This window comes from Notothenia rossii, assembly GCF_949606895.1.
Source record: "Notothenia rossii genome assembly, chromosome: 7".
NCBI classification, from domain to species: Eukaryota; Metazoa; Chordata; class Actinopteri; order Perciformes; family Nototheniidae; genus Notothenia; species Notothenia rossii.
The window spans coordinates 30,197,358-30,223,336 of record NC_136905.1 but is presented as its reverse complement, the minus strand read 5'-3'; the positions used below and the strand labels follow the sequence as shown (position 1 = coordinate 30,223,336).

The 25,979-nt window shown below is 40.9% G+C and overlaps 1 protein-coding gene across 1 annotated transcript in view; it reads left to right on the top strand.

Moving 5' to 3' along the window:
- The window catches only part of eif3ea (eukaryotic translation initiation factor 3, subunit E, a), a 43,980-nt gene that overhangs the window by 6,460 nt on the left and 11,541 nt on the right, over positions 1-25,979 (top strand). Inside the window, exons 5-10 of the mRNA XM_079691376.1 lie at positions 1,054-1,158; positions 14,381-14,506; positions 14,817-14,941; positions 17,850-17,976; positions 19,085-19,186; positions 25,500-25,609. Coding sequence (XP_079547502.1) covers positions 1,054-1,158; positions 14,381-14,506; positions 14,817-14,941; positions 17,850-17,976; positions 19,085-19,186; positions 25,500-25,609 — 695 coding nt within the window. The remainder of the gene's footprint in view (positions 1-1,053; positions 1,159-14,380; positions 14,507-14,816; positions 14,942-17,849; positions 17,977-19,084; positions 19,187-25,499; positions 25,610-25,979) is intronic.

The following is a 25,979-nucleotide window of genomic DNA, read 5'->3' as shown; positions in this document are numbered from 1 at the left end:
TCAGTTTCGGGGTTTGTACGGCTTGCACAAATCCTGCGGACATTTACATTCTGTGGTGAATCGTCAAGAATAAACGGAGGAGCTCGAGACCCGTGGACGGAGCCGCAAGAATGCCGGAGGTTCTATATTTACCGTGATGTTTGGCTTCCTCCCCTCCCCTCCGTCGGCCCCCTCCCACTCCGGTATCTCGCTGACCTGCAGGCTGTCCTCAGTGCACCTCACGCTGTGGGAAAGGCTTGGGCGCTACACTGAATCTTTAGTGAATGGCCTGACGTCAGTGCAGTAAGATAGTGGACAGCAGGAAGGACAGTTAAATATAGTAGGCCTGAAAGGATAGCCCTAAATATGTACATATGCGTTTTCTAATTCAGTTCGCGTGACCACTTTGGGCCAGTTTTGTCACAAAAGTGAAATATTATCTAGCCATTCAGGGCGAAATACCACTGACACGCTGTAGCAGTGTTTACTCGACATTCATTTGGAAGTGGTGTGCCACAACATCCAGAAAGAAAAAAGTTAGTGCTACAAATATAAATGAAAATAAAATGTGTTTTGCAGTTTAGTTATGATCTAAACTATATTTGATGTAGCCCAGATGTTTGAGAAGCAATCTTTTTACAATGGCAACTAAGGCTGAAACTACTGACTTATTTTCAATCAATCACAAAATAGTCTTCACAGTTTTACTAAATCACGTGTAGTCTTTAAATGTTTTGTTTGACCAAAAGTCTGAATGCCCCTAAATATAAATGCTACCTTTATTTAAAGAAATTAAGGAAATGATCTCATTTGAGAGGGTGGAATAAGAAAATATTTGAATCAAATGTCAAAATAGTAAGCCTTTATTTTTCAGTTAAAATTGACATAGTGTTTTAGCACTAACTGCAACATCTTTACCCTGGTACAACAAATATATGACACACAACTGGGATGTCCTTAGGCACCACAGCTGCTTGAAATTACACAGCCCAATGTCCTATTTATTTACTTGGTCTGATAACTTTTCCCATTTCCTGTGTTTGTGATATTGATACTCTCCTATTCCACTTGAAGTTTCGTCAGGAGTACTTGGACACGCTGTACAGATACGCCAAATTCCAGTACGAGTGTGGAAACTACTCCGGCGCTGCAGAGTACCTCTACTTCTTCCGCGTCTTGGTAAGTCTTTATCATTGTCGTTCAACAACAGTTCACTTTTTTAATAGTGATGTTTGGCTGAGGACTGCACGCCTTAACAGATAGTCTGTAGTATTTTATGACCTCCATTTTATATACTGGCTTAAGGCATTTCTCTGACATATTAAAAAAGAACATCACATTTATGTTTGCAATATTGCTTTAATTTCTCAAAATGCCAATTCTTGCATAGAAGAGGAAAAGAACACTTAGAAGAAATTGAATGTGAAAAGCTTACGTCAGTGCCTATTCCATTCCCTGCACGTCTTTTGTATTGGGGGAGCCTGCCGCTCTAAGACTGGAGGAGGATATTTTACTGGGCCAAGTGATCAGTGGTGGACTGCATAATCTGTCTGTAGTCTTCTCACGGGCGGCCTCAGTAGACAGCTTATTGATTGGAGTGCTGTGGCCAGAGAGTCCCTCGTCACGACTTCTGGGCTTAAGGAGTCCTTAAGTTATGCAAGGTATCTCTTAGTTAGCGTAGAGAGGGGTACACACATTTTGCAACGGTTTTTTGTGCACATACTATATCTTCATTACACTAGTTCTTAATATTCTCCTTTTAAAAATAATTCAATTTGAGCTGGAGAAAAAGACAACTTTATACAAAACATAGAGTTTGGTTATTTTCAAGATAATGCAAACCTGTGTTTTGCAGGGAAAGATAATCACATTTCTGACAGAGTACTGTCATAACTCTTTTATTGCACATACAAACTCCATGCTTCCTTTATAAACAAAGAGACTTGTTGCCTGGGTGTTTGCAGACCATTTGCATGCACAAAAACCTATATTACACACCAGGAAAGGGAAAACACCAAAAACCATAACAGAAAAAAAGCCTTTTATAATAAATAATGTGAGGTTTTAATTGTGAAAGGGGTTGCGAACTTATCTTCTTGGCTTTCGCTTTTAGATTTTTAAACGACTTACGAAATGTTTAGCCTTAGTGAAGTGTGATTTACAGTTGAGCTTTATCATCTCATCTATGGTTTTATTTCATTATAAGAAAAGAAGCAAACTAAAGCAGGTAGCAACATCCTTGCTGTAGTGGGTATTCTTAGTGATTTTCTACAGAGTAGCAGACATGTTGAGAAACAACTACCGTTTAGGTCCAAGGTACCTTCAAACGAGAAGGTAGGTTTTGATATGCAAAATGGCACATTTCCAATTGCTTTGAAGCACTGCGCCCCTGTAAGTAGGGGTGTAACGGTTCACAAACATTTCGGTTCGGTACGTACCTCGGTTTTTAGGTCAAGGTTCGGTTCGGTACGTTTTCGGTACAGCAGAAAAGATTATCACAAAACATAAAATATATATATATATTTTTTTATTATTATTAAACTGTGAATAATGTATTCGGAGGTTGATGCCTCGGTGAACGTGAGTTGTTTGGCTTTCTTGTCCGCAGCAGCAGAAAGCATTTTCGAATGTTTGAATGAATCAAAGTGGGTCGTCACCGTCGATTTTCTCTTATGCTCCAACACAAAGTTGCACGGGGTGCAGAATAGTTTCCCCCCACTTTTTGCCCGGTCTTTAGTAGAAATGTTCGTCGGTAAATGAGATGGATTAGATTTGTTCATCTTGGTGTTTTCTCTATCGTGTGATCTCCATGCACGTTCACTCTATACAGTGTTGTTTACATTCTGTGATGCGCGAGCTGATGACGTCACGTCAAGACGAGTTAACTTTTTTTCTTCTCAACTTTGTGTGGAAAAATGCGGGGATTATGCGGCCTTTTGATAAATATGCGGCCTTTTAAAAATCTGCGCCATTTTGCTGATTATGCGGTAAATTCTGCGATCGCAGAATCGCGTTTTTCTGGAGGGTCTAAAATAAATATAAAATATAATAAAATAAACATTAAGGTGCAGCATTTCGATGAACTGAAATAATCTGTATTTGAACTGTACTGTACTAGTAGGCTACTCACAAAACATAAACTATTAGTTTTGGGTTTTTAATTATTATTAAATTGTGAATATTCACTCAAATAAATACAAAATATAATACAATAAACATTAAGGTGCAGCATTTCGATGAACTGAAATAATCTGTATTTGAGCTGTACTGTACTAGTACTGAAGCAGCCAGTTTGACATTAGGACTTGCTTGTCATTGTGTTTTCATGTTTTTTTAAAGGGGACCTATCATGCAAAATGCACCTTTATACATGAATTTGTGTCCCCGGTGTTCCAGGGAAGTCACCAAGTGTCAGAAAACACAACCCTCTCTATTTTCCTCCTTAGCCAAATCTCTAAAAAAGGGGCTGCAACGGATCTGAAAAAAACGGATCCAGATTTCAACACTTTTCTACGTCACAAAGAGGTGCTTCGCTTATTGGTCAACTCTCCACCTATCAGGGGAATGAGTCACGGCCACGTGCATTGCCAAACCTCTCATTCGCATATACTGTAGGACGGATTTCCGTCCATTTGGCTATTCAAATGTTAACGAAACGGACAGACTTCCGTGCACATCAGCGGCTGTCGGATTAAAACAGTTAAATGCACTTTTAACACTCACGTACCCATGATTCCTGCTCCTTTCCTGGGTTACAAAGTGAGGCGACGCAGCCTGTCCTCTGGGTGCGCTCTGTGGGGGTGGGGTGGGGTGGGGTATCGCATCGCAGCCTGCTGCTGTGCTCTGCCTCTATCCACACAACTTTTCCCCGCCTTTCAGAGACTTATTGCTGGGTCAAACTCTAAGTTACAAACTTTACACATTGCATTCTTGCTAATTAGCCAAAATATGAACGGAATAAGTAGCAAGCATCGTAACAAACATAGTAAAATAAATAGGGACAACAGCTTGTCAACTCATACTTGCCAACCTTTATACCTCAGAAATCGGGAGCATTTCAAAATGCAAAATGGGGGGGGGAGCTGTTAGATTAACATTAACATGCTTATTGTAGTTGTAAGTGCACTGCCTTGCGGCCTGTAGCACCGTCCTTGATGGAGCATATGTGTCGGCTGGACCTGTATTTTACAGGAAAGGAGTGAGCAGAGAGTAGAGTAGTTGTCGATTCTTGTTCTGTTTTCTGTGAATATCTGCCTCACCCTCTCAGACTTTGAGTTGCGCGCGCTACTAAAGAGACTTGTTACCATCGAAACCAAACAATGGTGTAGCTGTATTAAAGTCAGAGTGGAAACAGTCGTGTGTAAATCTGATTTTGTCAGAAATCGGGACAAATGCGGGAGAAATATGACCCCGGGAGGAAACCGGGAGAGGGCAATGAAATCGGGAGTCTCCCGCGAAAATCGGGAGGGTTGACAAGTATGTTGTCAACTAACCATCCAGAAACGTCCTGCTGCAACCGAGATGTTTGCACCTCCACCAAAACCTCCGCTGCTTCAGGGTCAGTTTCTGGATCAAATTGATAATATGCTTGAACACATGCATTGCTCTGAGATGACATGTTTATTCCACACTCCTTTAAAGAAAAATTAACTTGTCCACATTGCTTGCTGAAAGGGCAGACCTGCTGGCACTAACGATGTCTCCTGCTGTGGAGAACACCCTCTCGCTAGGGGCAGAGGTAGCAGATACAGCCAGGTAGCGCTTTGCTAACATGGCAACATAAGGATATTTGGCGTTTGTAATAGCTTTGGCTCGGTCTGAACTTTTTGCGAGTGGTGGAGGCTTAAATGCTAGCGGGAGTTGGATTTGCACTTCGGTCTTTTTTCTTTTGGAACCGGTGATATTCACGTTCAGGTGATGCCTTTTCAAATGAGTGTGCAAGTTTGATGTATTGCCAGCCGCGTAACCAATTTTAGTTTAACAATGCCGACAAACAGCTTTGGTTCGGTCCACCTGTCTTTGACCGTCTTCCTTGTACGTAACTGCGAAACCAAAATGTTCCCAAACCGGAGACTTCAATGATGCTGGAGAATTTTCGAGCTCAACTTTATCTGCGTTCGCCATTTCGCCATTTCCTCAAATTACTGACTACATTTGAACGCATCCCTGTGACCAGCTGTCATAGTATGCCTCTCGTCCAATGAAATGACTTTCTCGCACTATGACGCGTTGAACCCAATGTGAGCAAATTACTCTGAATGCTGCGACGCAGCACCTGGGATTACTTCCAAAAAGTTGTTCACGTTCTCAATGTTTTACGTTTAACGTTATATTCGTTCGGTACACTTCGGTACACACATGTACCGAACCGAAGGGCCCGTACCGAATAATTTCGGTACGTGTACCGTTGGACCCCTACCTGTAAGTGACGTGACATAAACACTTGTGTAATATCAAATGTAATGTTACTCTCTGTTCCGATGGAGTAAGTTGGAGGAAATTAGACCAAGAGGAAATAGTTTTGCTCCTATTAAGGAAAAATTCTGAGAAAAATAAGCAAGAAATTTGGAAATATAATATGTAACAGGGGCTAAGGCTGTACCCGAATATTCGTTCGTTGGAGTACTATTCGGGTTTCAATTTCGTTATTCTGATATTTTCGTTTACTTTCTCCGTCTTTATATGTAGATATTACTTTTTCTCCTTTAATCTCAGTCACATTGTTTCCATAGCAACAACAACTTCCTGTCAACAGCGCTAACTCTACTTCAAAATAAAAGCATGTCCATACTAAATAGGAAGCAAAGCCAAATTACACTTAAGACATATACAACTGCAACGAAAGTAACAAACACAATGCAATATCCTTTTCAATTTCAAAGAACACAAATTGGGTTATATACATTAACAAATGACTATAAAACGGCAATACTGTAGAATAACAAAATGAATGAATGTATGAAAGAATGAGTGTATAAACCAAAATACACGCGTTGAAGCGGTTCGCTGCTGATTAGGCAGCCCCGCCCATATTTGCCTATAAATAGTCCAGAAATGCCCATGGATTCATTCATTTTGACTGACTGCATGAAGAAGATCGCAGGAAATGACGACAGAACAGCTAAACAAGACATTTCACACCGTGTCAGATTTAGGTTATTTTGGGGAGGTCGAGATAAATCATATTGTTTGGTGGATGCAGTTTGAACCGGAGTAGCAGCATGGAGGTCGGATCGTCACCAAAATAATAAAGTGGTCCGAAAAAGGTTCATGACAAAATAAATACACATAGCCTTCCTCAGGCAGTGTGTTTGTACCGGGGACAGGAGACACCCCCTTGATGAGAAACTAAGAAATGATCGGGGAATCCCTCCGGAGTGGAGTCATGACGACTGGATCTGAATTATTTGTTTGTGCTCCAGCTTTCGATCAGCAACTATATATCCATAATCCACCAGTTAAAGGTCACATATCATGCTTTTCCGGTTATTACCCGTCCCCTTGTGTGTTATGGAGGTTTTTCTGCATGTAAACGGTGTGCAGAGTCAAAACCCTTAAAGTACACCCTGTAGCGAGTAAAACTCTAACACAGAAAGTACCTCCCCAAAACGCTTCGTTGGTGAAACGTCATCATCCATTTGATTATTCTGGGTACGTGCTTACGAAAGCACATACCCGGAACTAAATGGGCCGAGCCGTTACGTTACGTCCGCGGAGCTGTTACGTTAAGCCCCCGCTGATTGGTCCAAATTGACCAATCCACACACACACACTCAGTGCAGGCAGCTCTGCTGATTTCTGCTCCCTGACTGCAGGCCCATTCTCACATCGTTTATCAACCTATAAACCGTTTTCTTACTCAATATCAAGCCACACTTATTGTTTTTATTTCAGGTTGAGTTTGGCTGTGTATCGCTAAACAAGGAAATCACACCTCCACGGAGCTCAACGCGATACACAACGTACCGACCAATCAGAGCACACTGGGCTCACAGGGAGTGTGGGGGGGGGGGGGGAGCTGCAGCGAGCCGTTTAGTGGAGAAAGTGAATACTGCTGAATACACATACTTTACAGAGATGCTGTATGGGAAACCAATCTGAATTTGGAAAATTGCACAGTATTTTTCTATTTCAGCATACCTCAACAATGGAATTATGATCAGTGGAAATGGCCATGACACCTCTCCTTTAACCTCTTAAGCCCTGAGCCTGTTTTTCAGGTTTCAGGCTCCAAAATGCCACTAACACAGCAAAGACTATATCTTCACTTCTAAAAGGGGTAAATTCATAATCCTTTCTCTCAAAGCAAGGTTACATCTGTGAGTTGGATGTAGAAGTTTCAGAATCAATATAGATGTTTTTATTTTAAAGTAAATTGAGATGGAACATAGTAAAAACCTCTAAATTATCCGCCTAAAATAAACCCATTACTTATGGTGAAAACCACCCTTGAATGATGGGTTAGTAGATTAAAAGCTTTAGGAATCCAAACTATAACATATAAGTACCCTGTATCAAGATTGATGCAAAATAAGTGAAATTTGACCTTTTTTAGAGAGGTTTAGAAAAATAATGTCCAGGCGGACTCACCTCTGGGTAATTTGGGAACCATCAGTTCCATTTGACCTTTTTCACTGTAAAAATCATTTTATTACTTTGAATTATCACTATAGGTATTCATTCCATCCAAATACAAATGTTGTGTAAAAATTAAAAAAACATACTCTGTTATCCTCCCCACAATGCTAACAGTGAGCCTCTGGATTAGCCCAGAGCGAAAAATGCTAACCTATTACTGCACCGAAAATCACTCCTAGCTCCCTTATTACTTATCCCAGCTGCACATCCAACAAATCGTTTATGATCGTAAAGACACAGAATCTAACGGTGCCCACCTCAACACTGAAAGATACAAACTCGCAACGTTATCAACAAAAACGTAAATCAAAACAAGTGGTGCTAGGTAGCTACACAATGCTAACATGGCTTACCTTCGTCTTTGTCTGGTCTAAACTGGTCTTCAATGGCAATAAAACGATAACAACGATAATGTAGTTAATCCATAAGTGGAGTTTCAGGCACTGCACTTTCCCTCCTCACCTCATACCTCAACGACCGCACCTACAGGGTTACTTGGAGAGGGTCCGAGTCCGACCCTTGTCAATTAACTACAGGGGTCCCTCAGGGCTCGGTTCTTCGTCCCCTCCTCTTCTCCCTGTACACAAACTCGCTCGGGTCTGTCATTAGCCCGCATGGTTTTTCATACCACTGCTACGCTGACGACACCCAACTAATTCTGTCCTTTCCCCGCTCAGAGACCCAGGTCGTTGCACGCATCTCTGCTTGCCTAGCAGACATCTCTCGGTGGATGTCTGCTCATCACCTCAAGCTCAACCTTGACAAGACTGAACTGCTCTTCCTTCCGGGAAAAGATTGTCCCACTCTTGACCTAACAATCAACATCGGCACCTCTGTTGTTTCCCCGACTCAGACTGCAAGGAATCTGGGTGTGGTCCTAGATAACAAATTGTCCTTCACTGCAAACATCGCTGCTACAACCCGCTGTTGCAGATACACGCTTTACAACATCAGGAGGATACGTCCCCAGCTGACCCAGACATCAGCGCAGATTCTGGTCCAGGCTCTCGTCATCTCACGCCTAGACTACTGCAACTCCCTCCTGGCTGGTCTACCTGCATGTGCCATCCGACCTCTGCAGCTCATCCAGAATGCAGCGGCTCGTCTGGTCTTCAACCTTCCCAAATTCTCCCACACCACACCGCTCCTCCGCTCCCTTCACTGGCTTCCAGTAACTGCTAGAATCCACTTCAAGACACTGGTACCTGCGTACCATGCTGTGAATGGATCTGGCCCTTCCTACATCCAGGACATGGTTAAACCGTACACCCCAGCACGTGCACTCCGCTCTGCGTCAGCCAAACAGCTCGCTGCACCCGCACTGCGAGGGGGACCCAAGTTCCCGTCAGCAAAAACACGTGGGTTTGCTATCCTGGCTCCAAAATGGTGGAATGAGCTCCCCATTGAAATCAGGACAGCAGATAGCTTACACATCTTCCGACGCAAACTGAAAATTCATCTCTTTAGACTCCACTTCGAGCGATAGAATTACTAACAAAGCACTTATATACTAATAAAGGGCTGGCTTTCTAAATGCCAGTTGAGTAGCACTTGAAATGTTTGGCTCTATGAAACCTGATGTACTTATATGATTCTGTTTTCTTAAAGGTTGTATCTTCCTGGTCGAATGCACTTATTGTAAGTCGCTTTGGATAAAAGCGTCAGCTAAATGCAATGTAATGTAATGTAATAAGTTAATATCCAATGTGGCTGTGTCCCCTTTGAAATGTTCTGATAATCTATAAGCAATAAAACTGCAATTCCGTGATCTGCTGTCCGCTCTGGGTCCTGCAATTCCTGTTTCCTTACGTAGTAAACAATAAGTAAAGTCTGCTGCGTAAAGTGCTTACGCTGGCTGGCAGTCTTTATACTTTACGCAGGACCATATCTCTGGAACCCATTGGTCGATTTGGGTGATTTACACCTTTTTCTTAACCATTACATCCAATAAAATCGATGGGCAGTTCCCAAATCCACGTAAACATTACCATTGCGGACGTAATAGAGAAGCAAACGAAGCACATCTGAAAGTACAAGCCTGGACGGCAAAACTTTATACCCAGTATATTGCCATAAATATGATGGTGGATTATCAGTAAAAATGTCTATGTGACACAAAGACATTGGATTAACCTTGAGCAGCGTTTTTTTATGCCGTTGAACACAACTCTTGATCACAAATCAAAAAAGGTAAGACGTAATTATTGTAATATTTTTGAAACCGGATGTTGTTTACTTTCTCTTTTCTGGCTGATAGCTCCGCAATTCGGGGTCCTTCAGTGATCAAATCAAATCAAAAAGCTTTTATTGTCATTGTACAGAATACAACGAGATTTATAGTCACTGCTCCAGCGAGTGCTTTGAAAACAGATATATTAAAACACAGATTAAAAGGTCTGACAGTTACGACTAGCAAGTAGTGCACATGATGACATTACATGTGTGGAATCTTTGGAGTCTCAGCTTTAATCGGATATCTTGTTTGTGCATTGACGATAAGTAATAAGGGCATTGCTACCGTGAGTGCTGTGCAAAAGTCTGTTAGCATTAGTTAGCATTTTTTCGCTCCATGCTAATTCAAAGGCTTGGTATTACTCTTGTGTTTCTTTTAGCTAAAAATGGTTCATATTGTTAGTTAGTTAGCTGAGTTTCTTATCGTTAAAAGGGTATGGAACATTAATAGTTTCATAAATGTTAAGAAGCCCTGAGACATAGTCTCATAAAAAAACGATGGGGGGGGTCCACTGGGGGGACCCTCGGGCTTAAGAGGTTAAAGGAAATACAACTAATGTGTTATGTTAGCTGTACAATTGACCACATATAGTGTTCTTAGTTTCCATACTTCCTGTGTTTTACGAGCGACTTATCAAGTAAGCTATTGGCGAACGGCAATTTCATATATGATAAATGAGAGGTAACATTTTATTTATGGTAATATTTCCACATATTTCTCTCCATTCTTCCTTCTGCCAACGAGGTCGCAGTTTCTCGCCTCCCATTTTTGTGCTTAGTGCGTACGCATGGGTTAGAGTTTGCGTGGAGGACCGCACATTTTCCCGCCAAGTTTGTTGTTTATACATCGCAAACATTGCGTAGAAACTGGCGTGCGCCATCTTTTGAGCGTATATCCCTTTTATAAATTGGGCCCCTGGACTTTTCACACATTGACTATCACAACCACAACAACCAGTTACCAAGTGTGTGAACTTTGCAGCATCTGAGGTTAGTATCCAAGGTGATTCCATCATTACTTATGCAAGCAGAAGCGCCTTGGTGGCGTCAATTGTAGCCTACTCTGAAGCTGCCTTCAAGGGCACATTGTAAGGCAACTTCAAGCTTGTAGCACCTCCCCCTCCCCCGTTGGTTCGATTTTGGCCTCATTTAAAAATGAACCCAAATTATAGCGCAAATGTAGCTTTATTTTGACTCCTTTTGAAGACATCCAGTGTAAGTAAGTTCAAATCAACTGAATGCCCTATAATGACCAGTGGAACCAGCCTGCATTGTGAGTGCTTTCCAAGTGTCACTCACTTGTCCTCAAAGGAAGACTCCTCCTGCTTTTTGTTTGTCTTTGGTTCAGCATTTAGCTTTGCGGTGAAGCAACGACTAATGCCAAAGCCAGCCCTGAGAGAATGGGCTAGCATAAGATCAACATTTTGTCTATTCATTAGAGAGAAAAACATTTAGACAACCTTTTGTTCCCATTCTAATTGACATCTGATACTACACTGTTGTCTTCTGGATGTCACTGACTCTGGCTAGCCATGCACATTCATATGTCAGAGTGAAAAACTTGGCAGGCACTTGGAGCGATGATGAACCCTCTTCTCTACAAACAAACCTCTTAACCCAAAGCAGTTGGGTACTTCATATGATGGGTTTTTCACTGATCTGCTTAAATCTGCAGAAGGAAGAGTCACATCCGAGACAAGATGAAGGGTAATTCGCCCTAGCTTTTCACTTCCCCGCCCTAAAAAACAAAAAAAAGGCATTAAGGAAAGCTTTCAAGGGATATATCCCACTGTTCCAACAACAATTGTTTATGGCTTTGCAACTCAGTCTAAATAAAACAAAAATTGCTTTAATTGAGGTATGTTGTACAAAGTCCAACAGATTATTTTTTTCTTTTTACCCCTCAAATTGTTATACCCCTCATTTTAAGTTCCAGGCAGATCAGGCTTTGTAACTAGATATCTGTGTCTTACTCTTGACAATGCAAAAAGCTTTTTAGCTGAGGAAAAGGTAGAAATGGATTTCATTAGGAGTCTGTATACCGCTCTCCCCCTCCCCTCTTTTCCGTCTTTAGTGGACCTCCCATCCTCACAGGCCCCTTGTCTGTCTCTCCCTCCCCCCGTAAGGGAGAGGTGAGGCTCCATAAAGTCATATAACGTGGGAAACCCAGTCAATTAAACGAAGGAAGCCAGCCTTGCAAAATCCATGCCCCAGGTCTTGTTACAATGCGGCCTAGCCCGAAAAGAGCAACTTATTCATATCATCACTTAATGCAGGGATTGAATGTTAAGAATAAAGATTGAGTATCCCGACGGATCCCCAGCACAGTCAATTTATTGTTGCTGGTCAGTCAGCGAAAATGTGCCCATTTCACAAACCAATGGAAACTTAAGGTAACTGCTGGAAAAACCCAGGTACTGAAACTTTTCTAGCGTGGCCACTAGTGAAAGCCAGACTGTGTGTGTTTGTGTGTTTGTGTGTGTGTGTAGAAAGCTGCCATAATGACCTGGAGGTCAGCCAAACGTAGCAGGCAGGGACTTCCAGGGGATGGAAAAAAATAACAAACAAAACACTTTCACCAGATGAAACGCTGACCTTTCTACCGGCAGTGGAGCCAATCTTTTTCTTCTTCTAGCTGTTACAATAATGAGCATTCTTGTGACTTCTGCACTTTCATTTGTAATAGACCCAAGTTGTGCTCTGTGATCAAAGAAACGCTGTTACTCCACTGGATGGATGGAAACACCATGTTACTGTGTTCTCCTTTGGGGAAATACCAGGGGAGATTTTCCAAATATTTTCCCCTTACCTGCCACCGTCTCGTTAGTGGAAATGTTATCAGAGTGCAACTCAAACCCTCTATCTCCAAATAATCTCGCTAATTTGTGGGATTCCAGCGGAAACCTGTTCTTTTTATACTGTTTCCACTGCTTGACATCTGTCGTGTCTCACGGTCCACTTTAGCGGCTGTCCAACGGCTTACGGGGGCGTGTGGTTAGGATCTCGGTTTCTCTGGCCACTCAGCAGACACCCACCCTGACTTCCTGCTTGACTCATGTCTTTGCGTCTGGTGTTTGCCGTTATCGTGAACCATCATGGCACAGAGTTTCCCTTGAACCATCGTGGCACAGAGTTTCCCATGAGCCCTAGGGTGTAGTCCAATGTCCACTACTTGCGAGTGATTGCCGAGGTTCAGAGGCATTCTCAACCTGTGTTCCATTACCTGATTCCCCTTTTTGTTTGTTTTAGACTGTTCTGGAAATCAGAAACAGTAGCCTGCAACTCTTTTTCAGAGTGATTATGCTCACAAAGATGTGTCTTGTTAGCGTCAGTTCATATTTCAGCCTAATTACCTTGTGATAACGACAGTTACCCAAGGTAATGGAGGGATATTATTGTAATTATCATTCTCAAGACTGATGGGGTCAAGCTTGCAAAGAAAAAGTTTAACAAAGCAAATCTCACTGGAAACATGTACTAACGTTTAATAGGTTTTTGTGCATGTAAATGGTCTGCAAAGGCTTCAATCCCAAAGTTCACATCAGAGGAAGTTTTTCTCCCACACACTCCCCACCCTGCCTGTAACGCCTCCATTGGACTCATTTGTTCACTTCAATAACATAGTGACATCACTATTTAACACTTGCAATTCTATTGGCTAGTGCTCCAACTCGCTTTTTCCATCAAAGCTTGTACTGTGCAGAGTTTTCTGCCATCCCTTTGTGAAGTGTGTCTGCACCTCCCATCAGAGGTCAGCTCATTTTTCAATTAATTTAAGTCATTTGCTCACTTTTGGCTATTTCTGGTTTGTAATGTAGGAGGATTAAAATATATTTTTTAATAAATCAGTTGATATTTATACAGTTTTCTTATTTTTTTAAGTGTTATAGCATGCCGCGTTATGGCATGTGATCCTTTCTCATCCATGAAAAAAATGTCTAGGGCCTCTGCCTCATCAGATTTGACCGTTCTTTTCTATTGTGTGTACCCTAACTTTATGGAAACTATAATATTAAATTGTTGGAATCTTAACAGAAAACATGACAACAGATGTGAAATGCTTGCTGCAACTAAGCCCATATAGTAAGTAACCTATCATGAATCTGTCATAGCTGATATGCCTTAAGGTTTGAGCAATCGGCATTACCCTGCCTACTAAACTTCACTGCATCCAAAATGTTTTACTACTAGCAAATCATTCAGACCACATTGTCACGCACATGGTCCAAATGTGCCTTTTACTCTTATTTAACGGTATGGTCAGCAGCTTCAATGTTTCATTTGTAGCATCTAAAAGTGCAGCTGATTTGATTTTTTTTTTTAAACAGTCGTAATCTTTTTCTGTCAACTTCCATTCCCTTCGGATGACATACTTTAATCCATTTATCCAGTTCAGTTGTGCCACTAAAGCCAAACAAGCAGTGGCAAACTCAAGCCCAGCGTCACTGTGTATGTCAACCAGTTGGAGTAAAATGTTTGTTTTAATGTTGTTTGCTTCAGGTTTGAATAGTGCACTGTGTTTGTTCCAAAGGTCCCGGCTACAGACAGGAATGCCCTGAACTCCCTGTGGGGCAAGCTGGCCTCTGAGATCCTGATGCAGAACTGGGAGGCTGCCATGGAGGACCTCACCCGCCTGAGGGAGACTATTGATAACAACGTAAATGCCCCACTTCTCAGAATTTGATACCAAATGTAGATTCCCTTACATAGACTCCCATATCGACATTTCATTTTCAGGAGGGCTCTGCTGTGGCATATACCCACACACACACACACACTTATCAGACCACTTAAGAATTTGGATTTTAGTATGAAGTGGTTACAAGTTTTATTGATGACCATTTGGGAGAGTAGGGCTTGGTTTTGTTGTGCCTTATGGGAGAATAGCTTTTGTTTTTTATTTTTTTTTCACCTTGCTTCTCTTCTAACCCTAACCGTGTCTATTTTCCTATCTTTGTCCTTTCCAGACTGTCACCTCCCCGCTCCAGGCCCTCCAGCAGAGGACATGGCTCATTCACTGGTCCCTCTTCGTCTTCTTCAACCACCCCAAGGGCAGAGACAATATCATTGAGCTCTTTCTGTATCAGCCACAGTAAGTACAATTTCTCATACATTTTCCTGTTTTAACCCTTTTAAGATTTTACATCCAGGAAATGTTGAGAAGAATACCAGGAAGCAGTTGTAAAGATAAGATCCCTTTCCACTAAACGATCGCAACATGAAAGGAATGGTTCTGTAGCCTGGTTGTACCATAAAGCGAAGTTGAAATCCATAGACTGTTATATTTTCCTTTTGGCAAAATCTGCTCTGTGAATTAAAAAATATGCATGTCTGTGTAGTTAATGTTGCTTCGAAGATCACAATGGTAGGGATTCTATCTATACTAAACCTGTATATGTTTCTACCAAACAACAGCAGAAAAGTAATGTTCAGACCTATTCCTGAAAATTGGCCTAAATTGATTTGGCATAGTTATTGTTTTGGTCAATTCATCCAAAAGCTGCCACTTAATACTTCTGAGAGACTGTACAGCAACTTTGAGTATTTCAACAAATGATCATCCTAACCAAAACAGTTTTCTTCTGTTGTGTTGGTCATGTGACCATTTGTATGTATGTTTTGGACTTATTGGACATGTGAGCTGTATGTGTGTGGTTATGTATCTGTTTTTTGTCATTTGGTCCATATGAAATTATATTGCATTGTAGCTAAATTCTAAATGCTAAGATGATTTGGAGAAAAGGTCAGTGATTGGTTTTTTTCTAACATTAAGTTGATTTAGAGAAAACCATTTGCTTTAATAACACATTTTTGGGTGTTGGGCTCCATCATGAACCCTGCTGGTATTTTTAAAGTGGTTTCAGAAGTGTGTGTTTTCGTGTGGTCTGTTTACTCTCAAAATCGTGGAACGAGGCCATGTGTATCGCAGATCGGAAACTTTATACACTGCGTTAACATTTGCACACCGCCCATTTTGATGTATTTGCTCCCTCCCCCCTGTTCTGATTGCAGGCTTGTATAATTGTACAGATGATTGGCCTCCACAGACAGTATGACAGGCAACCACAACACAGCGCACTCAAATGTCTGGTTCCCTGAATTTTACTCAGTTTTTAATTTTTATTGCGCATGATTAAAGAGGCCTGCCCAATAATTACTCATGAAAAGCTCACCCAACCATCTGTGTGGACAAACTGAGGTAGTTTTGTGTGCTTTGCAGTTTCACAGTCTAGAAACCTCATGTTTTCCCCACTGAGGCTTGGCTCTTGTTTCCCATCTTTTGACCAGTACTTCCTTTGGCTGGAGTCGGTGACCAGCAGCTGGCCTTCAGCTTCATATATGACCTCCCTTACCCCTGCAGTCAGCAGATGTTGATCCAAAAACTTGTTTGTGTAAAAACTTGTTTGTGTACTATATCTGACTTACTTGATAGTCATTGGTTCTGAAAAGCTTTCGTGTCAACAAACCCAGAAAATGATGCCCATTAAGGTCACAGAACACAATTTCATAAAATGTCGCTTTTTGGGCCGCCATCGAAAAAAAAATATTTGTTGTTATTCAGGGTGGATGTTGCTTAGGAAGTAGACTGGTCGTCCTCCAATAAGAAAGTCGATTTTCTTTCAACATAAGCCCCTGTAGTCAACATGTTTAGGTGTCCTTTGGCAAGATACTTTGTTTTGCTCTTCATGGCCTGGTCTATGGTTTGCGAATGTGTGTGAATCGCACAAATAAACTATTCCTCATTTTACTGGAGACTGACTGGAACTCCATTACGGACCCCTGGTGGTGAACCACTGGTCTCTATCACTCGTTTTATTGTTCAACGTGATTTTCTTTTATAAAATGGCCACAAAACGTGACCTTGTTGTGCCCTGTCCCACTTCCTTCTATGTTCTCCCTCCACTCCCCCCTCCCATCCCCCCCACACACCTTTTAACAGAATAAATCTGAATTCATACTTTATTTCTTGGCTGCATGCTTCTGTAGCATCTTCAGCAAACCAGTGCAGTGACGCTTTTTGCCTCAAACTCAAAAAAAGATGAAGTCCCCTAAGTGGAGTTGGGTGAATGCCCTGCAGATATGGTACAGTGACTCATGCAGGATCGCTTGCTATTGGAGCCCCCCCTAGAGAGTGAGTAGGTGTAAGTTAATCAGGAACACAGTGCGGAGCATTGCGGTTTTCCACGGGAGTCAAGCAACTACAAAAGGAAGGAGGGAGGGAAAGGGAGTGCTCTTCTAAAACCAGAAACATGATGGCTTTGCCAAGCAGCCCACTGCTGTTTTTAGACTCTACATCACTACTGCCACAGGTCCCCCTGTCCCTTTAATTGTTTCAGCTAATTAAACTGCTGCCGGCTGTCTTTCTCTGAACACCATGTGTTCCTCCGGACTCAGCTATAGGAGACATGAAGGGGCCCACTCCACTTCCTCTTTTCAGATCTAATTTGATCAATTTGGGGTTGGGTGGAGGGTAAAGTTCAAAGATGGATATTAAAAAACACTAAGGAGTTTTGGTGATACACTCAATGTTGATGTTGATTGCCAGCTTGACAAGCAATATGTTGTGTGTGCAGACCTTACATGCTGTTTTTACAGAACCCTGTCTCCACAGTTGGTGTGGGATTAGAGTCAGCCTGTTAGCAGCGTCCTGTCTCTTGTGTTCAGCCCTTAGCTAGTTGACCTGTGGTTGGAACATCAGTCCCTGATGGATTGTATTTCAGCTACTGAGCAGGTCCCTGCTCACTGATCTATATCTTCTTGCCAGGGTTTCCTTTTCCTCCTCCCCTCTTGGTAGGACACTAATGAAAGAGACGGCTTAAAGCTGGGACCACTGTGCAGAAGCGAGGGGTCCTGTCAGGACATTTATCTGTTTTAGCCGCAAAGGCTTCCCCTGTGTGCTAAATGCCAGGAGCCCAAAAGGCAGCCAAGATGTTCTATTATGCATTCTTGTAAAGATCATGTCTTTGCTTAAATCAGTAATCATCCTTCACTCTTTCCAGGTACCTCAATGCTATCCAGACTATGTGCCCACACATCCTGCGTTACCTGACCACAGCCATCATCACAAACAAGGATGTCCGCAAGCGTCGGCAGGTCCTGAAGGATTTGGTGAAGGTCATTCAGCAGGTATTACAATTATTTATTTATTTTTACAACAAAGTGTACATGGCTACCAGGTCTTTGCTTATAGGCCATATACGTTGGAGGATGAGTAACAGTCTGACCATTACATTAGAAGGTTAAGGAACCAAAACTCGGTATCGAGTAAGAACCAAATCCAAAATGCCCGGTAACCAAGGGTCAGGGTTAGTGTTAGGGCTTTCCTGTGAGTAGGCATGTGACTCTTTTTTAACCCCTTTAACTGAAATCAAGAACCATTAACAACCTTAATCAATAAGCGGAACTGAAATCATTCAAATCTAAACGATACCCAAACCTAGTAAACCAATAGCATACTAGGGCTTCCCTTTTTTAAGCTCAGCTCTTGTATATAGGTTTTTGGTCCTAGCTCACAACACATTACTTCTGATGAATGTGCTACGGTACCAATGTCTTCTCCACCAGTGATTGTACCTATATTAGAGATCTGAGCACTGTCTTGGTGGGTTGTGGGTAGTCTTTAAAACATGCGCCCAGTGCTCTCAGCTCTGTGGCCTCAGGTCAGGCTGGGTCTCTGTCTTTGAGTTCAAAATGTGTTTTCACTCAGACCTTTGTAAACTGTTATCTTTATTTAGCTTGTGTGCCCAGCAGGTGGTTTTTCCTAACTATCTAGTCATTACCAGTCATTACCTTCAACCAAACTAGGATTTATGATTTCCAGAGATGCACCTCCTCAATAGATTGCTAGTCAAAACAGTCAGAAACTATTTGTGGTCGATTGGTTATAGACACATGCAGCATGATCGTTATCGATGTCAGTTATATATTTTTTATTTGAAAAAAAAAAAAAAAAAAACTGAATTGGCAAATATCTGAAACGGTATATCATATTTTAAATGAACGGCAAGAAAAGTTACAAATATCCACATCTAATTATTTATTTCTTATGTTTATATTCGGATATTACTCATTTCAATTTTTAATTGCACAATAAACATAAATTACATATTTATGCTTTATCTACTTTATTAAACATGAAATTGTTAAATTCTAAGCTATAGAAGCTTTGATTAAGAAATAAATGTCTTAAGGCATAATACTTGATTATATAATATTGATTTCTTTTTTTTTTCAGGAGTCGTACACCTACAAGGATCCTATTACAGAGTTTGTGGAGTGCCTGTACGTGAACTTTGACTTTGACAGTGCCCAGAAAAAACTCAGGGAGTGCGAGTCGGTGAGTAAGCACTTCTGTTCCGACCTTTTGTGACCAAGAAGAGAAGTCATGGTTTATTGTGACTCTCCATGACTCAACAAAGGTCTCCTGGGGATTTCAGAACTTTTGCTGTAGAGCATCGCAGTAAACATTGTTAGTAATCGCATGATCTCTGTATAACCCTCTGTCTGATCAAACAGCGCTTTTTATTATGGACTTCTGCTTGGGTCCCGTTGAAACAGAACACTCATAGTCTGTGTCTCATACTATCAGATATAAAGCTCCTCTTGGAAACTGTGTGACTCAGGCTTCAGTCAGATTGGACAGCGGCCTTTAATTGACCTATCAGGCTTGTAGTTAACAGTAAAAGCATTATAAGCAAGTCTCTGCAGACACTCTCTATAAGAGGGATATCTGTCAAAGCACCGTCATTTCAAAGCGTTTATTTCAATTATTGGGTTGTAATGGCTTAATGTTACATGAACGTAAAAGTCCTCTTTGTATGTTCTCTACAAAGATGAACACACAGAGAACACTGATCCATGATAAGTTATATGTAGAGCTCAGTGGAAAAACATAGTATGACATTGTTTTCAATTATATTTCTATTAAAACTTCTGTGGCTATGATCTCTTAGTACAATATGTGTTAAAGAACAGTTCTGACACTCTTCTCATTCTAGATAGAGCTCAGTAGTAGTACATCCACATGCTATTTTGTAATTTGTTTAGGAAACAAATGGCACTTGTAATACATGGGTCAAAAATGTGTAGTGACAAACAATGTAAAGGAATGACATTGTTTGGTGTCACTAAGTTACTGTTATACAAGGTATCAGTTTCACTTTCATTGTGTAGCATTACCCTCTACATATCCATACCAATGCATCTTAAACATTTTCTCAAATTCATATAAATGATGTCTCAGTATAAGGCAGTGCAAAAACTGGAAATGATAAACTCTATACACAAAAATAAACAAGAGATGTATTAGTCTTCTAAAGTGTTGCTAAAATTGCTTTCTGTGCAACATATTTAGACATATTGCAATGCAAGAGTTGCATTTCCATTCAGTTAGGTACATTGCGTGTTTATGTTTATTTAGGATCCCCATTAGCTTTTGCTTTTGACAAAAGCTACTCTTCCTGGGGTCCGACACTTAAAACAATACAACAATAATACTACAACATTCAAGACATAAGTCCTGACATCATTATCAACAATCTCCAATATCATCAACAATCTGCAACATCATCAACAATGTCATCCACTTTCAATATCAATCTCAGCCAAGAATGAGTGCACAAGACACTAGGGCTGTACCCGAATATCCAAATATTCGTTCGTTGGAGTACTATTCGGGTTTCAATTTCGTTATTCGGATATTCGTTTTTTCTTTCTTTTTTAATTTATTGAAATCTCCAATATCAACGTAAGAGCTTGTGCCTCTTCGGTGCTAACACTTAACCATAAATGTTATTGTTTACTTTTTCCGTCTTTATATGTAGATATTACTTTTTCTCCATTAATCTCTGTCACGTTGTTTCCATAGCAACAACAACTTCCTGTCAACTGCGCTAACTCTCCTTCAAAATAAAAGCATTTCCATACAAAATAGAAAGCCAAGCCAAATTACACTTAAGACATATACAACTGCAACGAAAGTAACAAACGCAATGCGATATCCTTTTCAATTTCAAAGAACACAAATTGGGTTGTCCCCCCCGCGCGGAACGAATATTCGCTACTGATTACTACCGAATATCTGGAGCCCGAAAAATGGTATTCGGGGAAAGCCCTACAAGACACCCACCAGTACAAAGCATGATACAATTAAATTAGGGTATCACAGCTCACAAGGGTACATTGTCATTAGTAGATGGCCCTTCAATCTCTTCTTGAAAGAGGCTCTGGACTCTATTTCAGTAAGGTAGTTTGGCAATGAGTTCCATTCCTTTTATAGCTCTATAAGTCACAGAACATTTCAGAAGATTTGTCCTGGTTTTAGGTGCCAGTAGATGGCCTGATGTAGCTTGTCTAGTCTTATGGTCATGCTCGTCTCTTTTGTAAACTATTTGGTCATAAAAATACAGTGTTTTTTTGCTAAATTGGACATTATTTGTACACGGTAACAAGAATGCCTCTACAGATAAATGATGTGTCACATTGATGGCATAAGTAGAACTTTCCTGATTCTAGAGCTGGTCTGGTGTTGTGCTATATGTATGTTTTGTGTTATTACATTTTTGTTGTTCATCCTTTGCTCACAAACTGTCATTTGTTTTTACACAATGGACTTGATCATTTGGACCTAGAGAGGAATAAAAGACAATATCCTGGGTTATTTGGCCCATTTATCTTGCATCTTGACAATAAACCTTCAGAATGAAAAACATCTGTCCTGATCAAATTGTTTTTTCCCAGGAGTAAATGTTTATAAATCATGTCAGCGGTTTGCTCGCGGTTCCGTTTCATTTTAAACTGTTTTAAAAAAAATCTAATATAAGGAGTCTTTAGCTTCCCTAATCAGTGTTTAACAAATGAGGAAGTTACGACAAAACTCATTGGAGAAGATTTGTTTTTACTTAGTCATACCCTCAAAATAATCTGTCATGGTCAGAAAAAAGTCCAAGAGCATGTTCCAAGAGAAAATAAGATTGTTCCTGTTCAAAGCCCTCAAGGGGCCATATCCAAATGATGAAATGTACTATCAACAATATTAGAGTTGTATCCTATTTCAGCTAAAACATGACTCAAGCACTCAATCACTGACCTTGTTAAAAATTGCACGCACTTTTTAGGAACTCTCCGGGTTGGTCTTGACCTCGCCCCGTGGGGTTCTGTTTACAAAGACCCTACTGTGGTTGAAACAGATGCTCCTAACCAAACTACCTCTCAGGTCAGAGCCCAAGTTATTCCAGGTGCTTTTAACACTGGCTTACATGTCAGTCTTATCAGAGCATGTCCAGTAGGCACACACAACCTCCATTGACCTCATTCATTTCACAAGCAGATCTAGCGAGCTGGGTGGTTCCAAAAAATGTTTAACAGCACCTTTAATGCATTACCTGTGATGGTCTGCAAACATTTTCCACCAAAATGGTCTTGTTTGAAGTCAGTAATGCAGTTTTTTTCCTCCTTGAATTCACATGCAAGCTTTTAAAAAGCACATTATTTCAGTGGTCAGGGGAAGGTTTATGGACTGCAGAGTCATTAGGGTAAACGGATACCCCTTTGGGATGGGCTCTCGTCTTGATGAACATTTGCAATGCATCATTTCTGAGCCATTGGCAAGAGTGGCACACATATATATTAACTGATTGCTGTAATAGCAAGATATGGGTATAGTTTTCAGCTCTCCTGTCTTCGGTGCTTTCAAATGGGTAGGTTTTAAATTGTTCTATTCCGACAGTACCAGGGCTAATTTTCTTTCTTTCCCACCCCACCCCAATGTCAAATCACTGTCAGATGTTGGATGCTTGCATGTCAAAGATTGAAAAGTATAGGCCCACCTATAGTCAGGCCTTTTAAGATTGCGCTCTAAAGGGCCCTTCAAGCCCCTTTCAGAATTTGTTTAAGCTTTGTGGTCTGAATCCCATATGACCGTAATTAGGGCACTTAACTGTTCAAAGTTTATCAGCCTAAAGTAAGCGTTGTCATATCTGAAATGTGCGTTGCCTGATAGAGCCATGTAGTTGGGATTTATTCGAGTAGAACTCTGCGCAGATAGCAGATTTCTAAGCTTAAGCAAACATAGGGCTGGTAATTCTTGGAGGGTTTTGAAGCTCGGGTTCTGTGATGTGAAATAGCACTCAACGGAGATTTGGAATGCAGTGAGAAGTGGGAGCATTTCACACAGTGGTACCTCTGGGGCCATAGCTGGGTCATGAGCATTTGGCCATATGCAGTGGTGTCAAAGAGTCCACGTAAGGCCGTATTTCTTATTCTAACAAGCCGTAGGCGATGCAGTATGTGGACGCCTGAAAGGATTTGCTCTCATCTGTGAGTTTATTTGGACTGCTGGTTCTACAGTTGTTGGATGACTGGCGATCCTGCACAGTGGAGCTGACACTGAACTAGCACACTAGGTGACGGGTGATAAGTCTCTGACAATGTTCTCTGTGGTTTGCTATGTTCTTACCGTATCTTCACACGTTGTGGCTGAATAATTTGGTTTTTTGTAATATTTGAAGCACCTACTAGGAGTATTACCTCACAAAGGGTCCCCTCATAATTTTTTTTCAAACGGATCTAATGATGTTATTGTAGCCAGCCTGGCTCTGCCTTTCCTGTTTGATTTAACTATTTATCAACAAGGAATTGTAATTTGATTTTATTAAAAAAGAAGATTTCCTTTATTGAATTAGACATGAGACTGCCAGAAGCAGACCGATTTGAAATTTATAATGCTTATAATGACTCTTCATTGCTGTTCAATACAAATATGACCAGCTAGATTGTCCCTATAAAGTTCTGAAGTAATAATACATAGGAAATATAATATGCTTGACGTTGCTCATAAAAATATGTCACAAAATGCGACAACGGTGATTTTGGGACTTTCTTGTCAGCAGATTATTTGAAATATTTTGCAGCAAATAATGGAACAGTCAGGTGCCGATAGAGTGAGCCTCCAAATGCTCAGCCAGGTAACCAACTACTTTCACTGTTCTGTCACTCATGCTGTGTGCAGCATAACATCAGGGGCCTCATTTATAACGCTGTGCGTAGGATTCACGTGGGAAGGTTGCTTATGTAGTAGAAATCCCAAAAATAGGCACCAACATTTTCTGATTCACCAAACATTGCGTACCAGCGAGGAAAATGCGTACAGCACTTCCTACGCCGGTTTCCCTTTATAAATCACAATCGACTCTAAATGCGGTGCAGCTTTTGCGGGCTTCACGTAACGCCCATATTTGCCTATAAATAGTCAAAGAAACGCCCATTCATTCATTTTGACTGACTTTATGAAGAAGATCGCAGGAAATGACGACAGAACAGCTAAAAAAGACATCTCACACCGTGTCAGATTTTGGTTATTTTGGGGAGGTCGAGATAAATCATATTGTTTGGTGGATGCAGTTTGAACCAGAATAGCAGCATGGAGGTCGGATCGTCACCAAAATAAATAAATAAGTGGTCCGAAAAAGGTTCATGACAAAGAAAATACCCAAAGCCTTCCTCAGGCAGTGTGTTTGTACCGGGGACAGGAGACCCCCCCCCTTGATGAGAAACTGTAAGAAATGATCGGGGAATCCCTCCGGAGTGGAGTCATGACGACTGGATCTGAATTATGTTTTCGTATTTGGTGGTTTGTGTCCCAGCTGTCGATCAGCTGTGCACTGTCTCCAGTGCAGCAACTCTATATCCACCAGTTAAAGGAAATACAACTAATGTGTTATATTAGCTGTACAATTTACCACATATGGTGTTCTTAGTTCCCATACCTCCTATGTTTTATGAGCGACTTATCAAGTCTTAGCAAACGGCATAAAACATGATTAAAAATGGTAGTATATAAAACCATGCCCATACAACCTATAGAAATGCAAAACGGCGTCAGTTTAGACGTAATTATGTCCTCCTACTTACCGCATCATTTATGAGAAAACATTTCATAACATTAACACAACATATTTGAGGTGGTTTTAAATAACATATCCGTATTTATTTATTTCTCCAAGTTATGTTTTTGTTTCCACTGAGGAGTCGCAAACAGGTGTTTGTTTAATCATTTTAAGATTGGCTTTGATCAATGTTTGAAAAAGGAATTCAATCATATATGATAAATGAGAGGTAACATTTTATTTATGGTATTCTTTCCACATATTTCTCTCCATTCTTCCTTCTGCTAACGGTGTCGCAGTTTCTCGTCTCTCCCGTTTTTGTGCTTAGTGCGTACGCATGGGTTAGTGTTTGCGTGGAGGACCGCACGTTTTCCCGTCAAGTTAGTATTTTATAAATCGCAAACATTGCGTAGAAACTGGCGTACGCCATTTTTTGAGCGTATATCCCTTTTATAAATGAGGCCCCTGATCACAGTTGCTTACAGAATGCTAAGAAATTGACAATTATTGACAGAGTTTGTAATTTAATAGACACTAGTTTGTTTTCCTGCCCCAAATATTCTGGGACCTGTAGTATTAAATTAAATTAAATTAAATTATTACATTTGCTGTTACAACCAGTAAAAGGATGGTTGCAGAATCAACCAGGACTGAAACCTAATGATTACCTTTTTATATTATGGGAAAAGAAACTTTGAAGTAGACCAAAAACATACAGTGATAACTTCTGTCTTATCTTTAAACTGCATGCTTTCTGTCTCTTAGGTCCTTGTGAATGACTTCTTCCTGGTTGCTTGTCTGGAGGACTTCATTGAGAACGCCCGTCTCTTCATCTTCGAGACCTTCTGCAGAATCCACCAGTGCATTAGCATCAAGTAAGTTGTGCAATCCAATCCAGAAAAAATAAAAAAGATTATTAATGTACCCCTTTTTAGAAGTAAATATATGGTCATTTGTTCTGGGAATGTCATTTTCGAGCCTGAGGCCTGAAAAACAGGCTCGAGGCTTAACTGGTTAAAGCTGACAAGTCCTAGTTTCTATCACCAGACTTGGTAAGCAGTCGGTAAACAGGAAGTAAGAACATTGGCTTTGTGTTTAGTGGAATTTTCCTCACTGATAAGTGTTTATTGCCCCTTCTACACAGCCATGCTGACCCCACAAATCTTGAGGATTAAGTATTGGGAGGTTTAACTGCTTCCAGGTCTCCACAGGTTGCTCTGCTCGCTAAACTTTAAAGACCACCTG